Source organism: Vanessa atalanta, chromosome 3 (assembly GCF_905147765.1).
Source record: "Vanessa atalanta chromosome 3, ilVanAtal1.2, whole genome shotgun sequence".
NCBI classification, from domain to species: domain Eukaryota; kingdom Metazoa; phylum Arthropoda; class Insecta; order Lepidoptera; family Nymphalidae; genus Vanessa; species Vanessa atalanta.
In genome coordinates, this window is record NC_061873.1 from 13831223 (window position 1) to 13854323 (window position 23101).

Here is a 23101-nt window from a genome sequence, read left to right on the forward strand (position 1 = left end):
TTATTTTTTATAAAATCGTATTTTTATTAACGTTCCTTACGTAATTCAATATTTTTAATATTCAAGCATATAGTACTGCATGCTTAAATATGGTGCCATCATCACAATAAATCTATTCTATGAGGGTCTCTCGAGAGGTTTATATTGTAAATAAATTACTTTTAAACTGAATATTATTAGACATCTTTATTTGAAATCCGTGATATATTTTTATTGTAGAGCATATTTCCAGTTGACTATGAATACCATTTTTGTCATTTAACTTAGTGTGTATCTACAAAGATACTCGAAGCGTAACCATAGAACCATAGTATTACTCACTGTAGCGTAGATTGCATTGCACACTTGCGCTGTTGCCAAAAAGAGTGGGGCGCGGCGTCGTGGATTGGACTATCTATGTATATACTCCTAAAAGTAGTCTAAGAAGTTCTCAATGCCACTCTTTTTAAAATTAACGTCATGAACCAACAAACGTCAGTGCGGATGTGATGACATTCATTTGAACAAATATAGAACGATGATTAGGTTTAGATAATCGGGGTGAAGTAAAAGTGTTTGTTGCAAAATAGTTAGGTACGTAGCATGGACGGCAACGTGGTGGAGTGCGGCGCGCCCGCGTTGGGCGTGCTGCGCGACGTGCAGCGCGCCTACCGGGACCGCCTCGCGCTCGTCGACCGGATTGGAGGCTCGAAGAAACTACAGGTTGCTTGAAGTTGAAATTCTCCAAGTGGTCACTATCATCATGAGCATTCGCCTGCCTTGCCCTTGTACCGTTTATTTTTTTCCATCTTATCTTCAACTGTTTCCATCCAACACAGTCCATGTGTAAATTTCATGGTTTATGGCAATAGGTTTTTTTACCTAAATTACCTGGTTTAAACCATGAAATTCATACATGACACTCATCTTGTAATTTGGAATTTCGTTTTTAAGTAGAGTTGCCTTTTATTCTTGGACGTTTCTAGAAATTGCAACATTAAGAAATCCTTTCCCCTTTCTAGCTTATTTTAATACACAAGAGTAGTATTCAAATAAATTTTAAAAGAAATATGCAAAAATAACAACGATACAAAACGAATTAAAGCGCACAAAAATGTTGAAAGCTTAAGAAATGAGGCCATGTTTATCCCGTAAAGAACAGAGAACAGGGGGAACTACGTATCCCACGAATCGTCTTAAACCCAATTTGAGCGACGTTATTTTTATTATGAACTCTAAAAATTAGGTCTCACTTATAGAATAGGTCGTAGGTCGTAGTTGTCAAGACGTTTTCAAATATATTTTTTAATATTCAGATGAAAGTTGAAGTGTTAGAGTCATGGGTGAGCGACTTGGTTGCACAAAATACGCTGCTAGCGAGCACTATTGAGGAGCTGGAGACGGAAGTGACCTCACGTCTTTTGGAGAAAAGACGCCATGCTGAGGTACGTCCATGAATATTCTCTCGTTTCTGGCAGTTTTGTCCTATTTACATAATATCGTATAATAAGTACCTAATGAAAAAATAATCGTGTTTCCGATACATTTTATTTGGTTGGTCGTAACGAAATAGTCTAATTACACAAAACGGGATTTCTTAAAAACACAGTTTTTTCACGTAATTAACATAACTTTTAATGTTTACATTCGTATTCATTCGAAGGACCGCTTATTTGTTATATTTAGTAGTGTGAAAAGTGAATCGAAGAATACAATAAATAATTTTTTAAACATGAAGACATACGTATGTGTATATGACGGAACATCGAAAGTATAAAACATGACGGCAGATTAAACTACTCAATAAAATGAAGTTGATAAGTTTATCGTTTGGACAGATAGAGATTGAGCTTCGCGCTGAAGCGGATACCTTGCGCAGGCAATTGGTTCGGAAGGACTCAGACCTGCGCGGACTGCTGGAAGTGTTGCGGCGTCTGCGCGAGTTCGATTTCTACGCGATTGACGGTATACACTTCAATGAAGTCACCGAGTCCGATATATTTGGATCTGTTTTGTGGTAAGCAGTTTAATTTGTATTCTTATTTTGAAATGACACTTTTTATTCCAGAGTTTAATAATTGTTCTTCTTTCAGGCAACACTCGAAGCTGGAACAGGGGGATAACAAAACAGCGAACGAACGGCAAGGATCGAAGAAGCAAAGAAAATATTTTAAATTATAGTATTGTTTCGACGTGACGATTTTTTTATTATACACTTTGATTTTTTTAAATTTTTTTATGAATAAAATATCATGGTTTTTAATAGTTTGGTGTTTTATTTTAAAAATCCTTTATTTACTTGCCATAAAGAACCATACTTTTAAAAGATAATTTTACTTTCGTTAAGTATATTGAAAATAAAATTTTTGAGTAACCTTATTTCTCTGATGTTATCTTAATTTATTTAGTCACATCGTGTCGGTACAATTATATCATTGTGTTTTAGTTGACTGACTGATTTCTTGCAAATTAATTGAAATTAAATACATAAGCTTATATTTTATTATGATATAAATATAATTGATAGAGCCCTCCTATAACGCTATAACATTTGCAATGCTTTTTGGATCGCTTTGATTCGAGAATACAATTAGTGCAAATTCCTTTAACCAGCTCTTACTTAAGTAAATATATTGTTTTAGCGAGATAAGAGTAAAATGATATGCGACAAAGTGAACGAGATGAGAATTAAAAATGATTCATTGAAAAAAGAGAATTTAAACAAAGACAGGTAATATAATTTATACTTAATCAAAACATATTTACCTAGCTAGTATCATGAAGTCACCGTGTTAAAGAATCAAACCTTTAATGTTCTAAATCTTGATTAATTGTATATGCTAATAAGAAAAACAAAAAAGGGTACGCGTTATCACGAGTAAAAAACATCGTGTTAAATCGTATATCTTACTCTTAGTCAGATTGGATTGAGAGCTTGATTTAACACTGCTAACTTCCTATCTTCCGGCTGACACCAGTGGCGTAGCTATCGTAGGGCCAGGTCGTGCAGTGCACCCCCGGAGCTCAGGGGTCTAACAAAAGTTTATTATTTCTTTCTATAATTTTGAAGGGCAATATAAGTTAAAGAGGGGTAGGAAGGGGGGATGAGGGCCCGTTTCTTTTTCTATGCACCGGGGCTCTTACCCACGTAGCTACGCAACGAGCTGCTACCGAGAATTTTTTTAGCAGAATGACACCATAGCTATTTAAAACCAATTTGAATCAGAACCACGGGTTTTACAGTATTTGATGATTCGTTATATAAACAAAATAATACTATTTCTAATTTTTAGGGAAATACGAAGATTAAATAAGGACTTGCAACATTACGAACAAACAATAATGTCTTTAAGAAATGAGCTTTCCGTGAATAGTTATCATACTCCGTTAGTATTATTTAAATACTACATAACTATGATATTTACGTATCTTTCAAGCATTATTGTCGAATCATTTTTCCGCATAAATACCTACATTATAATTTGTTAACAACAGGGCCACTTATTCGTTATGGAATGGGCCATTGTCCACATTCTATAGAAACGACAAAAAAAGAATCTTCGAAAAAAGTTACTTGATTGCTAACACATTCAATACAGAATATCTATCTTTTGAAAATTTTTAAATATTTTATGTGTATGATTAAACATTAATAAATTACACTATACCGTAAATTTGAAGTACTTTTTAAATAATAAGGAAGACATGGCCGTATAAAAGAGATAGAATTAATGCAACCGACACTATTTCTAAAAACATTGTCCCTTTGAAGGAAGTAACATAATTATACGTGTTTGGTTTTTTAGCGATATTCCAAAAAAAGATGCAGAAGTGATGGCTGATATTAGCACTCAAAACAGACGGGAGGTATGTGACGAAATTTTATTAAGAAAATGCTTATTGGTCCAAACATATATTTGATTAATTAAAAAAAAATACGTGATAGAATAAATTGATTTTACGTACTAAATAACTTTTTTTAATTCAGTGTCGTATGTATAACGCTTGCTTTGATAAATTAACTTTAATATAAATTGCATTTGTGTAAAAACTCGCCACTCGTGGGTAATTAAATATAAAATTATAGACACGTGTCGAGTTCGTTTTCTAGCAATAGTTTTACATATACATATATATTTAATCTGTAACCATTTTAAACTTTATTATAGTATTTTTGCTAGAGTAAAAATATGTCTGCATCATTTATTATTCTTCAACGCGTGATATTAATATGATATACGAGGTTCTCCCATTTTTTAGTCAATTAGTAATTGATTGGTGACAGTGTGATGACGTGGAGCCGGTGAAAGAGTCCGAGTTGGCGATTGGTGAGCACCCGGTCTACCAGGAACGCATGCAGCAGCTGGAACATAGCGCGAAGGTATTAAATGGTCCTCGATTGTTTAACGATAACTATTAAATATAAGAAGACCTAGGTGTACGACGAGTGTAACCTTAACTAAAACATAACTTGAGGACATTTTTTATTCCACTAGTAGGTACATACATATCGATATATCGATGCTTAAAGATATGGTATTATTAATTAAAACTTCGATTACTGTGACTTCAACACGATGGTGTAGTGTCGTATAGTGGTCACGGTCGTATAGCATCTGATGTACTAGGAGTGCATATATCAACAGGAGGATAGCTTGAAGGTATACACAAATTCTTTCAAACATTGTAAAACATACACGCGATGATGTAGTGTGATGTCATGGTCGAATAGCATCCGATGTACTAGGAGCGCATATATATATTTCCTTGTAAAATTTTGATATTAGTCAAAACGTTAGGTGACATCGTGAATAGCACCAGGTGTTCCTGGAGTGCATACAAATTCACTAGTATCATTAGTTTACATGTTTAATGATGGGATACGATACTTTTGGATATTTGGTAGAATGTATGTGTTGAATAGAACATTACATAAGATATAAAAAAATATTTTATATTATTGTCCGAATTATTCTACACAGTTGAGCAGCGATTTTAGAAGTCTTCGTCATGAAAATGTGGCTCTGCGTGAGAAGCTGAGCGCAATGCAACGCGTGTGTGTGGCGCTGGACGAACAGTGCCGCGTAGCGGCGGTACGAGCACAGTTCAAAGATGATGTCATACACGAGATGCGACGCCAATTACGACAGACTAAGGCAAAAGTAAGCTGTGACACGTTACTATAAGCTATGTGTATTGTGGTTTTTTGATTGGGTAGATCGCTCCCTGTATAAAACATGTGTTTTTGTGTTTTGAATATACATAAATATTTAAGGGGATAGTAAAGCTTTGATACAATAATTATTTGAGGGCACAGAATCATTTCTATCTATGAAATATAAAAATAATAAGTTTGTTTATACTATTAAACTATTTATAAACTATTTATTTATCTCTTGAATATTCTATAATCGATTGTGGGCTGGGAGGATTTTATGGCTTAAATTTTCATTTGTCAGCTCAAAGAAGTATCGGAGTCCAAGAGCCTCAATACCCAAAAAGTTTCGCATCATGAAACACAACGAAAAACGTCTGCCTCATGCGATTCGCTAACCATAGCTTGTGTTCAACAACAACCGCGCCGAAATCGAAGAGTCAGGCCAGACATGGACCTAAATAATGACTGGGATCGAAGCAGCGCCATATGTGATGGATCAGGAGACGACGGATCCTTCAAAGCTGAATGAACTATTTTGTTCTTTGTGCAATTAATTGGTTTGGTGTTATTAAATATTATTTTTGTAAATTGTCTGTCAATCCGTTTGTAGTTTGCCTTGAGTTTAAATCGAAAAGTCGTAAGAGTAAGCATTTTACAAATATATATGTGTTTGGACCAATTTATTTGATGGTATTATGGTATAAAGCAATAGTACTGATTAAAATGATCGATTGAATGATTCAGCCAGGAATAGTAACATCCACGCCAAATCTGAGTCGAGATGAGAAATTGCAAATGTCAAGATATACTGATGTGTCTATCATAGAAAGAGTAAGTGGAAGCCTATTATTTAGATGATATTTATAATAATTCTTTTGTATAAAACTTGCGATCAATAATAAAAACTAGAAGTACAGAAACCATTGATATTGAAACGAATTGATAGAATGTTAGAAACTTACGGGCGCCTGTAAATGGTCGGCGCAGAAGATTCAAGTTAAATTTAATGCAACAACTGGTTCAGTATATAGATCAACATATAGCCAATGGAAGAAGGAAAAATGATAAACAAACCTTAGTTTTACGTATTTCGTGCGATTTGCTAATAACTCAGCTGTATTGTGCACTACTAAGAGTTTATGATTTATATATCCCTATTTATAATACAACACTATTACACTTAACTAGTTATGTCGACTTTAATTTTTCTTCCAAAATTCCGATAACAGTTTCGTCGTCGTTCAAAACGCCATTTTTTCGCAAATCCAAAGTGAATATCATAGATAAATCAAGCTACCTATTTGCTGTCATATAGGTATATGATGACAGGTACATGATGGTAAGTAGTCACCACTACCTATAGACATTGGTAAGATATATTAATCATTTCTCGTATAGCCTTTGCGCCACCAACCTTGGGATCTAAGATGTTATGTATTTTGCGCTCCTAGTAAAACTGGCTCACTCACCCCACAAACCGGAACACAACAATACTAGCGCTGTTTGGTGGTAGATTTTAATATGGTAATCATTTAGTATTGAGATAATAGTTAAAAAAGAACGTATGAGAGAGATTTGGTCCGTTGCTCTGTTTTCAAGTAGGAAATCCCAGTCTTCCACTCGCATTATTATCTGCGCTTTATTTAATGAAAAAGCTGTTGCTTACTTAGAAAATGCGCTTAAAACGATGGAACCATGTCTACTTCTATAATTTATAATTGTTTTTACAATAATTAGTTAGTCTGTGGCATTAATTGAATTTCATATTGAAATTCTTCTGATCGGATATGTGTATATTTTTTCTTTGTTTTTTAGTCTCCATCGCCCCCAATTCTCATATCAGACAGTTCGGTAGAAGAACTTGATGAAGCGGCGTGCGATTGTGCTCCTTGTCCCTTCGCTTCGGATAAAGGTACCGGTAAGGTGGAAAGTAGCTCTTCAGAAAATGTTGGAAAATTAAATTCTGGGTGAGTTAAAACTGTGCACTAAGTATATATATTTATGTTTTTGGATGCCATGGTCACACAGGTCTTGTAACTCAGCAGTATTCATATAGTACTGACTTCAATGTTGAAATCAAATCTAGATAGCGCTGCGAGCATCAACATAACCTACATATTTTAAAGTAGTCGTCGCTGTATTTGTTTTTTCCGTCAAACAGACTAGAATTTGGGTTGGGGTTCAACGCTCGTGTGATACGCATTCGCGATCATCATTTTGTCGCACCTGGTATCCTTTTGCTGTAGCGACGCTAGCGGCTTGGATGCATTAAGAGGCCCACGTCTAAACCCAGATTTGCCAGACTGCCTGTATGTTGATATGCCTGTATGTAACATGTTGTAGATACTTATGAGTTAAACTTCATCTTATATATAAAAAATATATATTAATATATCTGTTTAAGGTAAAAGACTTAGTTACATATAAATATATTATAAATAGAAAAAGATTTTGAATAGTAACCACTTGGTTGTAATCATCGATAGAAACACATCCGTTTCTAACTTTGGAAACTTCGAGAATTTTCGAAGATCAAATTTAACATTATGACAACAATAATTTTAATATGAGTTGTTAAATTGTCTTCAGGGAAATCGAAGCTACGCGCGAACGGGATGTTTCAAAGCGACATCAGGTTAGTGATCCTTGATTTATATATAAGAACAAGAAATTGACGTTTGTCACGTCAATAGTCTAAATTCAAAGCGGATGAAACTGCGAAGCTCAGGTACTTATGTAACAATATATACTGAAACCTTCTACGAGGTGCGCTGCATCTCCTACTATAAGTTGAATCGAACTCATTGGAATAGATAATTTTCACGACAATACAACTCCAAGTTGCGGTTTGGCTACATGTTTTAACGTGCGTTTGATGTCTCTTTCAATTAACCTCAGTCTGTTACATGTCTAAAGATAAGCGAAATTATTACGAATAAATATTTTTCGAATTATAATTACAATTAATAGTAGAGCAAAGTATTGTTATTTCTGTAGAGGAAAGATCTTGATTAAAGATGCGCGTGAGTTCTCGGAGGAGTGTTGTTTTTATAGTAAAGCGTATCAGTTCGTTGGTGGCCGACACTAATCCCAGATGGGGGACCGTTTCTTTGAAATTTAATCTGATTTTGTAAAAGATTGGAATGAGATTTAAACGTCAACATATCTTTCGTATATCACTAAATGTATCTTGTGGTTTTGCTTCGTTACATTAACTCAGTTTTTGATAGAATTATGGTTTGTTTAGAACATTTATTTTTTATTATTTAGGTAAGCAGACGGGCGAATGAGTCCCCTGATGGTAAGTAGTCACCATGCACCACCAACCCTGAAAACTAAGATTTTATGGTACCACTGGTACCAATCGAACTATGATTCAAATTATAAAAAGATAGTCGCTTTACACTGTTTTAGTTATAAAAATTAAGAGATCTACGAACTCGAAACAGGTATGTTCAAAAATATAAAGTTCATAAATAATCTTGAATGCGTCCGAATTCAGATGCTAATGGTCTCGTGTGACGAAACGTCGGTGTCGCGCGGATGCGCTTTGTAGCTAATGAAGTCGATACCATGGCGCGGTATCCGCTCGTTTCAAAATTACATTTCCCTGCAAGATATTAAGATTATAATTATTGAGAATACCATGACTTTTATACACGTGGAATTTATGTAATGACGATATAAAACGATCTGAACTTATCTGAGACTTATTACTTGTTTTTTACCTATTTTAAAAGTGCAGACGATTTGATTATGATAATGAAAAATTGTTAACCTCGTCCACTATTGCTAGCTATGAGATCAAAGACATCCCTTATGCGTACCGGCGCTTATATTGGGTATTATTGCAATTCAACAGCCAGCCAGAGTTTGTTTAGTTTAAGCTTGCGTCTTCATATTTTTTGGTTATAAAAAAGAAATATTAACAATGCTACTAGTACTTCGACAACACGCTGTATAAAACCCTCGGCCTAGGCTCTGCGAGCAACTGGGACAGAGGCGCTTCCGCCACCAACGCTTCCAAAATTACTATTTACGCTGCGCTAAATATACATACTGGCGGCGCTCCATCGCACCCCCAGTGCAGAGCTGCATTCGGGACTCGTGCGTTGCGTTGCACTGCGTCTTCGTCTTAGAGCAAAGCTCGTTTTAACCTGCGGTGTTATTAATGTTTTCTGAAGTTATATAGATTGTTTGGTTTTAGTTATTATTAGTTCTTCTTAATGAGAGACGTGACGTTGTCCCGCCGTGGAATATTTATGTTATTTTACTTTATATTCGAACAATATTTTGACTTTGTTGATACTTGACTTGTAAATTGACATAGTTCATGTGGAACTCCTCATAAATTATAACACAAGTCAATTATAATTATGATTGTATGGCTTTCTTTCGCTTACAGTTTAATTTATAGCAATAAAAGTGTTTTTTTTTTTTAAATCAAGTGGCATTCGGTGTAATTTTGTTGTTGTTTGTTCTGCTTGATCGTCTGTTGTTTCAATTGATAGTGAGTGAATATCGTTTTACGATGATGTTTAACGGACTTATGATGTACGGGGATTCAGATACGAGTGACTTTACAAAAGTGAGTCCCTATAATTTATTGATATTGTCTGAGTTTGATAGTGTATAAATTATGTTGATAATTTTTAAGCTAGATTAGCAAATTTTACAGGACATGTTATAGGACACAAAAGTGTGAGAAATGTGTGTGAATTATGTGCCCTATTTTTTCTTCACTCTCATAATCCAATGGGACGACAAATCCGACAAGGCCGGAAAACATTTTAATAGACCCTACCGATGTATTTGTTTGACTAGATTAATTAGACAGGCAATTATTTAAATAACAGCCTTTGAGAGAATATTAGTATTTTGAAGTTAGACATAGCTTGGATGAGTCGATTTAAATAAGATAAATAAAATATGTTATTGTCAACTGCTTAGTTAGCAATAACGGCTGTATAATATCGAATTAAGGTTAAAAATTGAAATTTAAAGATTTACAATGTAGCCTCAATCTAAGATGATCAATAACAAACATGGAAGATCGAGCCTTTGTCGTAATTATTCATTAATAATGTTCCCATTTATAAAATCTAACTTAATTTCTGGAACTGAATTGTATTAAACGAATAATCTATCGATTAATATTAGTAGTTTTTTTTTGGTTTGAGCCTTTTAAATTGTTTTAGGTCAGTAATAAATTTTACTTAATTATTTTATTTAAGACTAAAATAAATATACTTCATTAATTTGGTATTAAAATCGGGTATCGCTTAGTCGGTTTTAAAACTTTTAAGTAATATCTTCTCAATGTTTGTTTGAAATTATAGATATAAAAAAATAAGTGTAAAAGACAGTATTACACTTTTGAGTTTAATTTTCAGGATAGCATAGTCAGCAGCGTCGAGACGGCTGCGAGCGACGCGGTGCGTACGCGCTCGCTCGAAAACAAATTGATGGCAACCATGCTAATAGTAGGTGAATTATTTTTAAACCATAGCGCGAGGGTCGTTATCTACCCTTCCATACGTTCCTTCTGATCGTTTCATTAATGAAGCGTTTGTTAGTATATACGGACTTATAAATAGTTTCAGTTAGTAAATCTATATTGAGGAGGTACAAAGATAGACCAAAGGGGAGGAGAAAGTGTATTGGCGATATAGTTTAAAAAAATAGCCGATACGTGTACAAGGTAACGGTATGGTCTATACTAATAAAAGGAGAAGATAAAAACAAACTATAGATTTACGTACATATTCCAAGCGATTTAATAATATCGAATACTAAATAAACTAACACTAAAAGTCTGATATATCCTATTAAAATAAAAATATTATTTATTCAAGTAGCCTTTTACAAGTACCTAATAATTATTTAACATAAAGGTACCACCGGTTTCCAATGTGAATTCTACTGATATAATACTAGACGATTCGACTTAACTACTCATATCAACTTTAATGTTACTTCTAAAGTTTCGACTAGGATTTTTTCGCGAATCCATAATGAATACCATAATTTACTCAAGCTCGATCAATTATATCGCGTTAATTCAATGTCAAGTTCTTTATTTGCCTTTACTGCTTGTAGACTGTAATTGTACATATGTATAACTGAACATTTAAATGCTGTAGGTCCGTAAAAGATTATGATATTTGTTATTTTCAACATTGTTGACGTTCGTGAGTAGGTACATCTGAATTTCGAGAATTGTCGTGCTTTGTCATTTCAATTGTCCTCGGAGGTCTGTCTATTTATTCGGTATTGGATATTTTGATATTTTCTGATTTGTTACAGATATAGCCTACGTTGCCTTGGTATCTTTATTTAATTAAAAATTGCAACTATTAAAAGGCACCTAATTAAATGAATTGAATGAATTGAAGATAAATGACCAATGAATGACCCACTAGTTACACCACCGTCGCGTTAAATAAATAGTAATTAAATTTAATAATTAAAATAACGGATAATTTTCTAACCATTTAATTACTCAATGACAAATTATTATTGTTTAACTTTGAGATATTATAGAGCTTGATATGATGTTAAATTAATGATATGTGTAAATTCCGTTTAAACAGCTCAAGAACAAGGAAGAGACTATACGTGTGCAGGCTGAAAGCTTGTCACTGGCGGAGGCTCGCATTGCTGCTCTGAACTCCAAGTGTCACCAATCTGCTAGCAAGCTGCATCAAGCACAACAGACAAATCCTGTACGTAAGCAATAATCAGAACCATCTCAAGCTATGTTGGGCAACTATGAATTTGGGGCCCTTTTGCTAGATATTTTTTGGTTTAATTTGGTAAATTATTGGTTCTTCGGGGCCCTCTCAGGATGGGGGCCCTGGGCACGTGCCCCATGTGCCTTATATTAAATTCGGCAATGGCGATAATCATAAATCAAATAAAAAAAATCATATTCACGTAACCTTTCCTCCTAAGAAGTCTGGCGTATTAATGTCAAACAAAACATGCAGCTATAACCGCTATATTTTTTACCATGTCATACGTGTAGAATAGGGCTTATACATATTTTTCTATTAACACTGTAATACATATTTAGAACTTTAGTTTTTAAATAATCTAAATTGGAACTTAAAAAATAGTACTCGTAAATTTTACAGAAACTCATATTAAACAAAAAAATAATATTTTTGGAAGTTGAAGTTAAAGATACAATTGATATAAGTATGTACTTATTAAATTATCTTTTTTTAAAATAATAATAAAACATTAGCTTAGAGATTAAGCTGAATAAAAAATATTAGTAATAAAAAAAATATATTGTAGACGCAATTTGGAGTACCTAAATATAAATTCACAAAAATGATATAAGAATTTTAATACATATAAATGTATTAAAATTCGTATTTTATTTATTATAAAGACCATACTTGTTTGATATAGACGTTGAGTTTCGAATCTATTTGCAGAAAATATGCGTCTTCATCCCATCCTAAAAATATAAACCTTTTAACGCCGTCGTGTAAAAAAGGAATACAAGTTGATTTGTGTGTCTGTATATCTGTTACAAAATAAACAAAAGTTTTAGCGTTTATTGTGTTTGTAGGTAATTGTGGTACCGTCTATATCTATATTGTCTCTCGAGTACCATAGACTTCATGTGCTTGATTTGTGTTTATAATTCATCTCGTAGTTTATTATAAAATCGGTAGAAGGCCTGGCAAACGGGTCACCCAAATAACCCACTGCTTATAAAAATTGGCGCGCTTAGAAATATTACTTACATCACACATGCGCCACAAACTTTGGGAACTTAAGTTCTAACTTAAGTCCCATGTATCTGAAATTTCACTAAATCACTCAGAGTTCATACTGGAAAATAACAGTACTAAGTATTGTAGTTTGACGGTAAGATATCTGATGAGTGGTTTAAACCGACTCAGATAGGGTTCCACATGACCGAACCACCTAGCAGATTCACTATGCGGTGAAGATAAACATCACGAACCTGCGTGTCGGATAAAAATTTATTCTTATCTGTCCTTCTCCTCAACTAGAGATTAACTAAGTAGTGGAATATACGGTACTTAAGAAATATTACTTAAAATATAATCAATAATGATATAGTTGTTTATAACAGTTGAATACGATGAGGAGTTCAGCTGATGGTAACCAAGTGGAGATGGCTGATGTATCAACGACGGTAGCGGTGAGTTAACTTTACTAGCTTAGTGTTTTTTTAACAGTTCAGGCAACTGTTTAGACAGGGGTCAAATATTTATTTTGATTAGGGTAATGGGTTAGTTTTTTCTAAATAATTACCTTGTAATTGAGAAAAGATGTGAGAAACTAGAAAAGGGTAATAGCAGGAGATTTATATTGATCTTAGACATATACCAATGGAGAGATCGATCTTCAATTTACATACCAATAACGAAATTAGACTGTTACACTATTTATAAACTACACCGTACGGGACATTCTTTGTTGCTAGAGCGTTTCTTTGATATCTTATGATAGTATGTGATCCTAGTACCAATATAACCATTGTATTAAAATTTCTTTACAGAGATAAAAATCAATAATAAAAAATATTAATAAAAAAGTTTTTCAACGTTTTCACCGAGAAGAACTTATAAGAAATTAGTTACTCTTTTTCTCAAATAGTATGGTAGATTTTTGACAATCAATAAGCAAGTGCAAACACTTCTTGAATAAAATATTGAATAAAGATTTTTGACTTTGACTTTGACTTTGAATACGTAGTCCAATACATAGAATTGAATTTATTTATATGTATGTCTCGTCTCGTAATCGTAATCAACAGAATATGTAGAATAGAATATTTGTAAAATCTTATTAATAAAATTATTATCTTGACTTGTAAATAGCGAATTCAGCAAGTTATCGTCTATAATATACCTACTTAGATAATTAAAATATATAAATTAAATAAGTTTATTTTCTACTTCTATTGTTACTACAATGCTTTTTGCCGATTCTGTCGAAGTGATCTATGTTATTATAAATACACCTTATATTCTTGTAAACTTATTGTGATGTAACTGTAACTTACTTGTTTAAAAACATCCCGAAGGAAGTCTCGGGTTCAAGATTATTAATAGATCGGGCGGCTCTTTTTGCAGAATGGAAACAATAATAATATCTGTAGCGTAAAGTAATATGCCTTAAGACTGTGAAAATAGCTAAAGTATATTGATTGAGCTGTAACAACGTCAGTTTGTAGTCTACCTACCTGTTCATGATGATAAATGAGAACAACTCGCTGGTATAGTAAGACCACAATAGTATTTTCCGATGGAAGTAGGTAAAAGATAATCAAACCTTAGATTATATACCGTATTTTATGCAATTTGGTACTAACTCAGCTATATCGTGAACTATAAAGGGTCTATGATTAATATATCTTTATTTATAATACAACACTATTGCACTTAAGCACTTATTTCCTTTTTCCCAAATCCATAATGAATGTCATGGATTAATCAAGCTCTCGACCAGTAAAGCGAGCTAATTTAATTTATTTCGCATTTGTTGTAAATCAAATGTATAACAATACAGATCCTTAAGTATTTTAACTATTTTCGCTAAAATATAACGCGTTTACAACTGACGATCTTTTACAAAAACTTATTTCTATGGTTAAGATAGCTTTACCACATACGTAGTTAAGAGAATGGTTATTTTCAGCCTTAAGATATCAATAATAAAGAATATTAAGGTAATTTTTTTCGCGAGTGTTTTTGTATAAAAGTATTCAATGAACGTTATAGGATTCGAATATCGTGAACACACTCAGAGACAATTTGTCCGTGATCGAAGAGTTCTACAGGGAATGCTTTTATGAAGTGAGTATGAGTTTATTATTATTTTTTATCATGAATAATGGACGGCTGAATTTCACAGCGATAATTTAAATTAAAGTTGATTCTACTAGTATTTTTTCCAAAAAAATACGGATAGGATCAGTATACTTGCTTGGACTCAAAACGAAGAGGTATTTTAATAAGAGTTTTAAGACAAAAAAAAGACAAAATATAGTTTTCTGAATAATGATTTTCAATTTTGATAAATTATATATGGTTATGATTTTATTGACAACTTTAGGTGGTCTCGGAAACCTGGACCTCCTAAATTTATGTTGATTAAATTCGTTAGAATAGACCATGGCTCTCCATTTTTTTCTCCACAAGCTAATATTACTAAAATGAATTAATTTCGCTGTAAAAAAAGCCTTAATTAAGTGTGCGTCCTGAATGAGAGTGTTTTACGCACGCGGGACAGATAGTCAAAGTTGACGCACACTAATAGTGTAAGATCTAAATTTAACATTTTAATTTTTGACAATATTGAATTTTAACTTACTTAATCTAATAAATAACTAAACTAATATATGTATTTAAATCAGACAGCAAAACAGGAAGAGCTGATAACAATGCTGCGAAGGTCGTACTTGGATATGAAACTCGTGGAGCGTCAAAAATCTGACCAGATAGATTTCCTGCAGAACACCTTGAAATCACAAAAGAGTTCGATTGAGCGTTACGAGGTGATGGACTGATTTATTTTATGAACGACATGCGCTTTCACTGTATAGCTGATAATGATAGCAACACTAGCTTTTATAATACGCGCCCTATTAGAATAGAACCTTATCTAAGTAAATGAAAATTACAGTTTTCGAGCGATGGAGCGTTAGCAAAGAAAAACAATGACATTCAGACGTTGGCAGATTGTAAAATCATAATTAAAAAAAAAGGCAATACTAATTACGTGTTTAAAGTCTACGCTAACCAATTTTTCTAAGCATTTTTTTGGTTTCAGGACATTGCAATGGAAGTGGAAAATTTGAAAACAGAAATATCGAATTTTCTAAACAACTCGACGAATAATGATTCGGTAAAAATAACACGACTAATGTTTTGCGTGATCTACTAACAAACATAGCGGTGATGAAGAAGGTTTAGTTTATACATCAAATTTGATGATGTTAAGATTATTTATGGCACTTTGAAATGCATGAAGATGAATAGCAACGGCTGATGGACCACTCTTATTTAAGGATCCCCTTTCTATCTATCTGTTTTTCATCTTTCAACACAAATATAAAAGTCTTGTCCCTTGGTCTTGTGTTCCTTGGAACACGAGCGAATTTAAATATTCATTATTTTTAAACTTCGTTCTGCTACTGAAATGATGATGAGATTTCGACCCAGAACATGCGAATTGCGGCTCTATGAGTTAGCTATAAGAAGTGGGTCAGAGCAATAAAAAGATTTTTGTATGATATGTAATTTTATCGCATACAAAGGTGAATTGATAATAAAAAAAAACCTTGAAAATATAGAGCCCACTGACATGACGCCTTATAGAAGAAAATAAAGTACATCACAGACTAGATAGTATAATTGATTGTATTGTATGGCTGTTTAAGTGATCGAAATAAAAATGACTACAAATGATTACGCAAAGTTAATGCAATATTTTTTTTGTAGTACGGTAACTAGGATGACTATACAGAACCGACCCGAATGTAACACTACATTTGAAATTCTTAAAAATAGAAGAAACATCATTCATATATAAGTACCAAGACTTTTCAGTGAAATGTTGTAGTCTCGAGTTGACATCGATTATGTTTATGTAATAAATATTTCTACTATTAAAATAAGACGGTAGTTTGATTCCGGACAGGGCGTGTGGGGCTGCGAGCCGGCGGCCGAGCTGCGCGACATCGCGCGCCAGCTGCGCCGCCTGCACGACATGCTGCGGGTAGCGCCTTGCGAATATTCGTGACATTACCTCTACTCATGGCATATTGTGTCTGATAGAACTAATGAAGCTTTATAACATAATGTTGTCTTAGATTTTCGCGATTATTACACATTGAAATAAAACTAGTTTTTAACGGATTTCATCGCGTATATTTATTATTTTAACATCCCGACGTTTCGAGCACTTTGCAGTGTTCGTGGTCACGGGCAGACGGGATGTTAAAATAATAAATATACGCGATCAAATCCGTTAAAAACTAGTTTTATTTCAAAGCTTTATAACAGTTTATTTAAAAAGATTTATAACAGTCGCGATATATTGAGTACAAGGAATGTATCACAATCACTTATCAAAATAAATCAAATTTAAACTCAAAATGTACCCAAAGCTTTTACAAGCATGCTTGAGTCTTCATCTTACACTATTAAATTAAATGTTAAGTTACCTGTTCGGTTTGTTCTGCAAGAAACATAATCTTACCTTTTTTTCAGTAACTAAATTGTATTCAATATGTTACATTAAAAATTAAAAAAAAAAAAAAACATAATTCTTTTCAATTAGGTAGGGTTTTGAGGTTAGGACTCTCGGGAGAATAATACTTACTCGTGTTAGAGTTTCAGATAACATACAACATAACATTTTATATAATATCAACAAAACAGTTAAGAATTTTTTTATGATATAATTAAAGAAAAGATAATTTAAATTAAGGATAAAAATGATAAGTGCTGCATGAACAGCAACCAATGCTAACTCAACTAACATTTATTATGTACGTAATTTTTTATCAAGTAATAGATACACCTTATTTTTTGATATAATTCTAACTCGAGTTATTTTAATAAGTTATAATAATTGCTAAAAAATAATATAATATATTTTTGGGCTTCCATGTATAGCAGACATTTTGTAAGATAGATTCATTTATTGAACTTATGTACACGTAGGCGTTATGATATTTGGGCGTTTTGTTTTATCAGATCTTAAATTACAATAACAATTATTAGGCACTTTTTAAGCAAAATGAATGGCAAAGTTTATTACCATATTACTTTATTATACTAAATAATACTCACATACTTACTACTTTTATTATAGGAAAGGAAACTGGAAAATGGGAGTCTTGAGGGTGAAGTGGTTACCACGGGCCATGGACATGCTGATAGATATATTAATCATTCCTCATACCACAAATACGCCACTAAACTTGGGAACTAAGATGTTATGTCCCTTGTACCTGTTAGTAGATTCATTCGCCCTTCAAATCGAAACATAACAATACTAATTATTATTGTTGTTTGGCGGTAAAATATATGAGTAATGAGAACTATACCCAGTCGGGCTTGCACGAAGTATTTCCGTTGAAAATAATATGAATTATATTGAATTTCAGACCGATTGCATTTGTGGATTGGGCGAGGAAAATGTCGAATTGAAACGAAGAAAGGAATCAATGGAGGTAAATTATTCTGCTTTTAATGTGTGAGTTTTACACAAACATACTCGTAAATTCATTGACTGACATTATATTAATTATTTTCATTTTAACAACATATTTGAATTAGTCGTATAAATGTTCCTCTTCATTGAAATCATATACATCTTGCTCACTAACTATAACTGCTAAAAACTGTCAACAATGTTAGGACATTGGTTGGCTTTATTAGTGTCTGATACCAGATAGGTTATTTATGTAGTGACGTCACATATCATGGTCTTTGATCATTCGAATTGTGAAAGTATATTATAGATCCAGATAGGAGAGTTGCGGCAGCGAGTGTGCGGCTTGGAAGCCGCGTTAGAAGATAAGACGAACATGGACCAGCAGTACTCAAAGCAGATTGAAGAAAAAGAGAAGGAGGTATTTACTTTGAGTTCATTGCATTTATTAAGATTGACGGACTGGCAAATTGCACCAGATGGAAAGTGTAGTACTTGGTGGTAGGGCTTTGTCCAAGCCTGTCTGAGTAGGCACCACCCACTTATTGTTTATTCTACCGCCACACAGCAATACTGAGTATTGCTGTGTGGCGGTAGAATAAACAATATTATAATTGTTGGGTTCCGGTTTGAAGGGTGAGCGAGCCAGTGTAACTACAGGCATAAGGGACATAACATATTAATTCTCAAGGCTGGTGGCGCCTTAGTGATGTAAGGAATGATTAATATTTTTTACAGCAACATTGTTTATGAGCGGTGGTGACCGCTTACCATCAGGTGGCATATGTGAACGTCCGCAAACCTAAATCATAAAGAAATATTGACCATCTTTTACATCGTCAATGTGTTACTGAACTTAGGAACTAAGATGTGAAATTAACTATACTAAACATTTCTGCTTGCCCTTATAATATTAGATTATTGGTTGGGTTCCCCGATGAATTTGTACAAATCTCTATCACCGAGTAAATTAATTTTAAATAATTTATTTATTGATATAAACACCATCAGAATATTTACATGAACTATAATTTGCTCAGTATGTGTTTGTTTATCAGCTTCACCGCATCAGGCAGCAACTGGCGGCGCTGGAGCAAGGGTCACAGGACCGAGGCTCCGCCTGCGACACGCTTACATTTCAACTGAAACGCCTCGAAGGTAAGATGCTATGAGTGTTTGTTTGTTCAAACTGTGGCTTTAGCTTAACACTTAAATATTCGAGTTTTTTTTACTATTGGTTTTAAAGTTACAGATACTTGTTTTTTTTTCTAAAAAGTGTCAATACCAATGAGATAATTCTACTGCACTATCAGTAAACAAAACGAACCGTTTAATTTTAAGTAAAGTATCGAGTATTAATTGAAAATATCGGTCTTCACTTGGAAGGTTAAATCTGGGTTCAATAGTGAAGCATTACACTTAGCATTAGCTTTATATGAATAAATAAATTCTTGCTGAAATGTTAAATTGTTTACATAGGCGTTTTAACCGGTGTTTAAATCTATTGCAGCCATGTTAAACGATAAATCAGCTGAATTGCTGAACACCCAGCAGCTGTGTGAGTCGCACGAGGTCACGATAAGAGATCTTCGAGCGCAGCTACATAAAGCCGATCTCATTGTTACTGAGGTATGATAATAGTTTCTACTTCCATCATCATCCTCCTGCCCTTATCCAAATTTTACTTGGGGTCGGCGCAGCATGTCTTCTTCTTCCATATATCTCTCTCTGACGTCATCTCACAGTAACATTCTTTCTAGCCATATCGTCTTTCACACAATCCACCCATCATTACTTTGGTCGTCCCCTACATTTATATCCGTCACCTTTATACACGTGCATGCTCAAGACCTTCCTCACGACAAGCACAACAAGGTCCTTATTCCTCCGCCTAGCATGCCCATACCATGACTTAGCAGTAGCAGCAGGTCTACTTGGTTTTGGTTACCGGTGTCACTTTTCAAAATTTCTCTTATGTACTCGATATAATAGTTTTTACTTGTTTTTAGTAATTAGTTAATAGGAATATATCACATTATTAAAGACGTATATGTATAAGCGCTTTAAATTGACCATGTGTGATTCTCATAACGTTGGTACAAGGAACAAACACAATCTTGTTACTCCTGTTACTCGACTGCATAGAGTCAGTAACTCTTTTGTGGGGCAATGTATACGCTTCTACAACAGGATCCCAGAAAGCGTTCAAAATGCTTCTGTTGCGAAATTTAAAAAAATTGTTAAGGAACGCTTGTATGCGAAAGGTTACTATACAATTAGTGAGTTTATGTTTGATAGCACACCTTGGGAATGAAACGATCGCCTCCTGGCTGTTTCTACTCATATATAATTATGTATATAATTAATTTGACGTAAAAAAAAAAAAGTCCCGCTGAGTTTCTTTCGCCGGTTCTTCTCAGGTCAGGGTGTTTTCTTTTCCGAACCGGTGGTAGTGTTTAACTTGACAATCAATAAGAAAGTGTAATACTTCTATATTGAATAAAGGAATTTGAGTTTGAGTTTGAGTTTAATACCATAAAGTGAACTCGATTGAATATCAACAAATATCTACTAACTCTTTTGACCAGGCATATAATATATTATGGAGTAATATGCTTTATTTATATTTTTTTGCTTTTAATTATTTACTTGGCAAAGCAAAAAATGAAATCTCGGTATTTAAAGAATCAGCAAGTGCGGGCAGAGGTGTCGTCACTCTCGGCACAAGTGACGCAGTGGCGAGACCAGCTCGCTGAAAGTCGCCGCAGGCTGCGCGCGCTCGAGGACGAGCTGCGCCGCGCCACCGACCACTGTCGACATCTTGCCACGCATTACAGGTACTCGCCACGCACTACAGGCACTCGCCACATACTACAGGTACTCGACGCGCACTACGGTTACTCGCCGCGCACTACAGGTACCTCGGCAATGCACTGAAGGTTAAATTAGAATGTATTATAATGGAGTTGTTTCAACCTTGTTAATTAAGTAACTTAACTATCGTTCGAATATACCGATACTTTATTAATTCTTTATAATAATTATAAAAAATGGCATAAATAATAGAAAAAACTAGAGAAAATAAAAATCGTGCAGCGAAGATCACGTGATATAACGTGAAATTACAAAAAAATAAATAAATTGTGTATACGTCTATTTCTTTTGCTCCATTTCCTTGGCGTTGTAATACGAGTATATCTCTCATTTTCTCTGTCTCATATCTTTTTTTCTCGTGTAACGAAACGTGTCTGAGATTGACGCGTCCCTAAAATTTCATTTATAATTCTCGCCCTTTCGATATTTACAACGATGAAGCTTAACTTCAAAAATTGACTTCAGAGAGAAGGCGGAGACGGCGAGCACGCTGCAGGCGCAGCTGGCGGAGGCGCAGCAGCGCGGCGCCGAGCTGTGCGCGGAGGTGCAGCGCGCCGTGCGCGGCGTGCGGCGCTGTCTCGCCGAGCAGCGCGCCCGCCGCCGGTGAGCGTCGCCAGCCGCGCGCACTCGCACCCCACACGCCGACACTCATGGAAACGTTTCCACAGGGCGCAGGACGACAAGATAAAAGAACAGGAGACGACGATACGGATGCTTCGATCGACGACGGAGCGCCCCGGCGCGAGTGAGAACGAACCTTGCTGTTCTAAATATTTGTCGCGAGTGGGAGGGATGCGAAGCGATCGCAGTTGTGTCGGTGCGAGCGAGACGACCGGATGTTCGAAGTGTGCGTATTCGAGGGGATCGATGCCGCCGAGCAGCGAGTCGGGCGCGAGCCCGCTACCTCCCACTCCACCGAGAAGACTGTTACGAAAGAAACCTTTGTGTTTGGAGAGAGTGAGTTAATAATTGCTAAAAATTTTAACCTCATAACTGTGAGTAATCTTACGTCATTTTTTCTTAGGCATTAGACGTAGATAGAAGACCGAGTATTTATATAATACGGAAGTAAATTTTGACAGGTGTGCCAGTTCCCGGTGACCCGCGAGGCCGGCGTGCAGCGACCGCCACGCCACGACGTGCAACTCGACGCACGACTGTCTCACGAACACTCCATTCACTCCCTGCACTCCTGTGACGATACACCCTCAGTAAGTAGGCACAAGAAATCAAACCTAGTATGAAATAAAATATTTTTTGTTTAATAATCAAGATAAATTGTAAAATAGTGTCTCGTCTCCTTTGGTGGACAGAAAGTATTCTACGTAATAGCTTAAACTTGCGTAATGAAATTTGATTGTAGAATATAATTTATTAATTAACAAGCCACGTGCAAACCGTCGGTAGCGTGACGCAGGGGCGTAGTGTGTGATGTATGTGTCTGGGCAGAGAGAGTCCTCCCCGGAGGAGTTGCTGCGGCGCGTGGAGCGCGCACACGACGCGCTGTGCGCCGCGCGCCGGCGGTGGGCGCGCACGCACGCGCACGCGCACGCGCACGCGCCGCCGGCCGCGTCAGACGTCTCCGGTGGAGTGTTTCGATAACAAGCAGTACTGGAAATATTTAATTGCAATATATACTTATAAGGGGAAACGGGCTCCTTACAAAACGATGCACGACCCCAAATGACCAAACGTGTGCGGTGAGGCATCAACGGCCTGAACTTGTTTACAGAGTGGATATGTATATTTTAATAACATTATAGAATAATTTACAAACATAATTATGATAATATCGTACAAAGTCTGATATGCATTTATTTTTTATCAGTATAGTGTTGCTAGTCTTATTTATGTTTATCACGTGTCACAGTGAATGTA

At 34.9% G+C, this 23101-nt stretch overlaps 2 protein-coding genes across 2 annotated transcripts; both read left to right on the forward strand.

Annotated features, from left to right (window-relative positions):
• The first annotated feature begins 582 nt into the window (after positions 1-582).
• On the forward strand, positions 583-21830 carry LOC125076934 (leucine-rich repeat and coiled-coil domain-containing protein 1-like). Its single transcript, XM_047688676.1, has 23 exons — positions 583-702; positions 1296-1424; positions 1818-1996; positions 2073-2135; positions 3273-3365; positions 3786-3846; positions 4265-4360; positions 4962-5141; positions 6953-7104; positions 7727-7772; positions 10531-10620; positions 11731-11862; positions 13254-13322; positions 14908-14982; positions 15543-15683; positions 15959-16033; positions 16829-16906; positions 18303-18368; positions 18660-18770; positions 19408-19507; positions 19860-19978; positions 21035-21186; positions 21689-21830. The coding sequence occupies exons 1-23, from the start codon at positions 583-585 to the stop codon at positions 21828-21830; spliced, it is 2469 nt and encodes an 822-aa protein (XP_047544632.1).
• A 184-nt stretch (positions 21831-22014) lies between these two features.
• Positions 22015-22934, forward strand: LOC125077388. Its single transcript, XM_047689315.1, has 3 exons — positions 22015-22180; positions 22306-22434; positions 22673-22934. Exons 1-3 carry the CDS (start codon positions 22016-22018, stop codon positions 22823-22825), a joined length of 447 nt encoding a protein of 148 aa, XP_047545271.1. The 5' UTR covers position 22015; the 3' UTR covers positions 22826-22934.
• Positions 22935-23101: the final 167 nt, after the last annotated feature.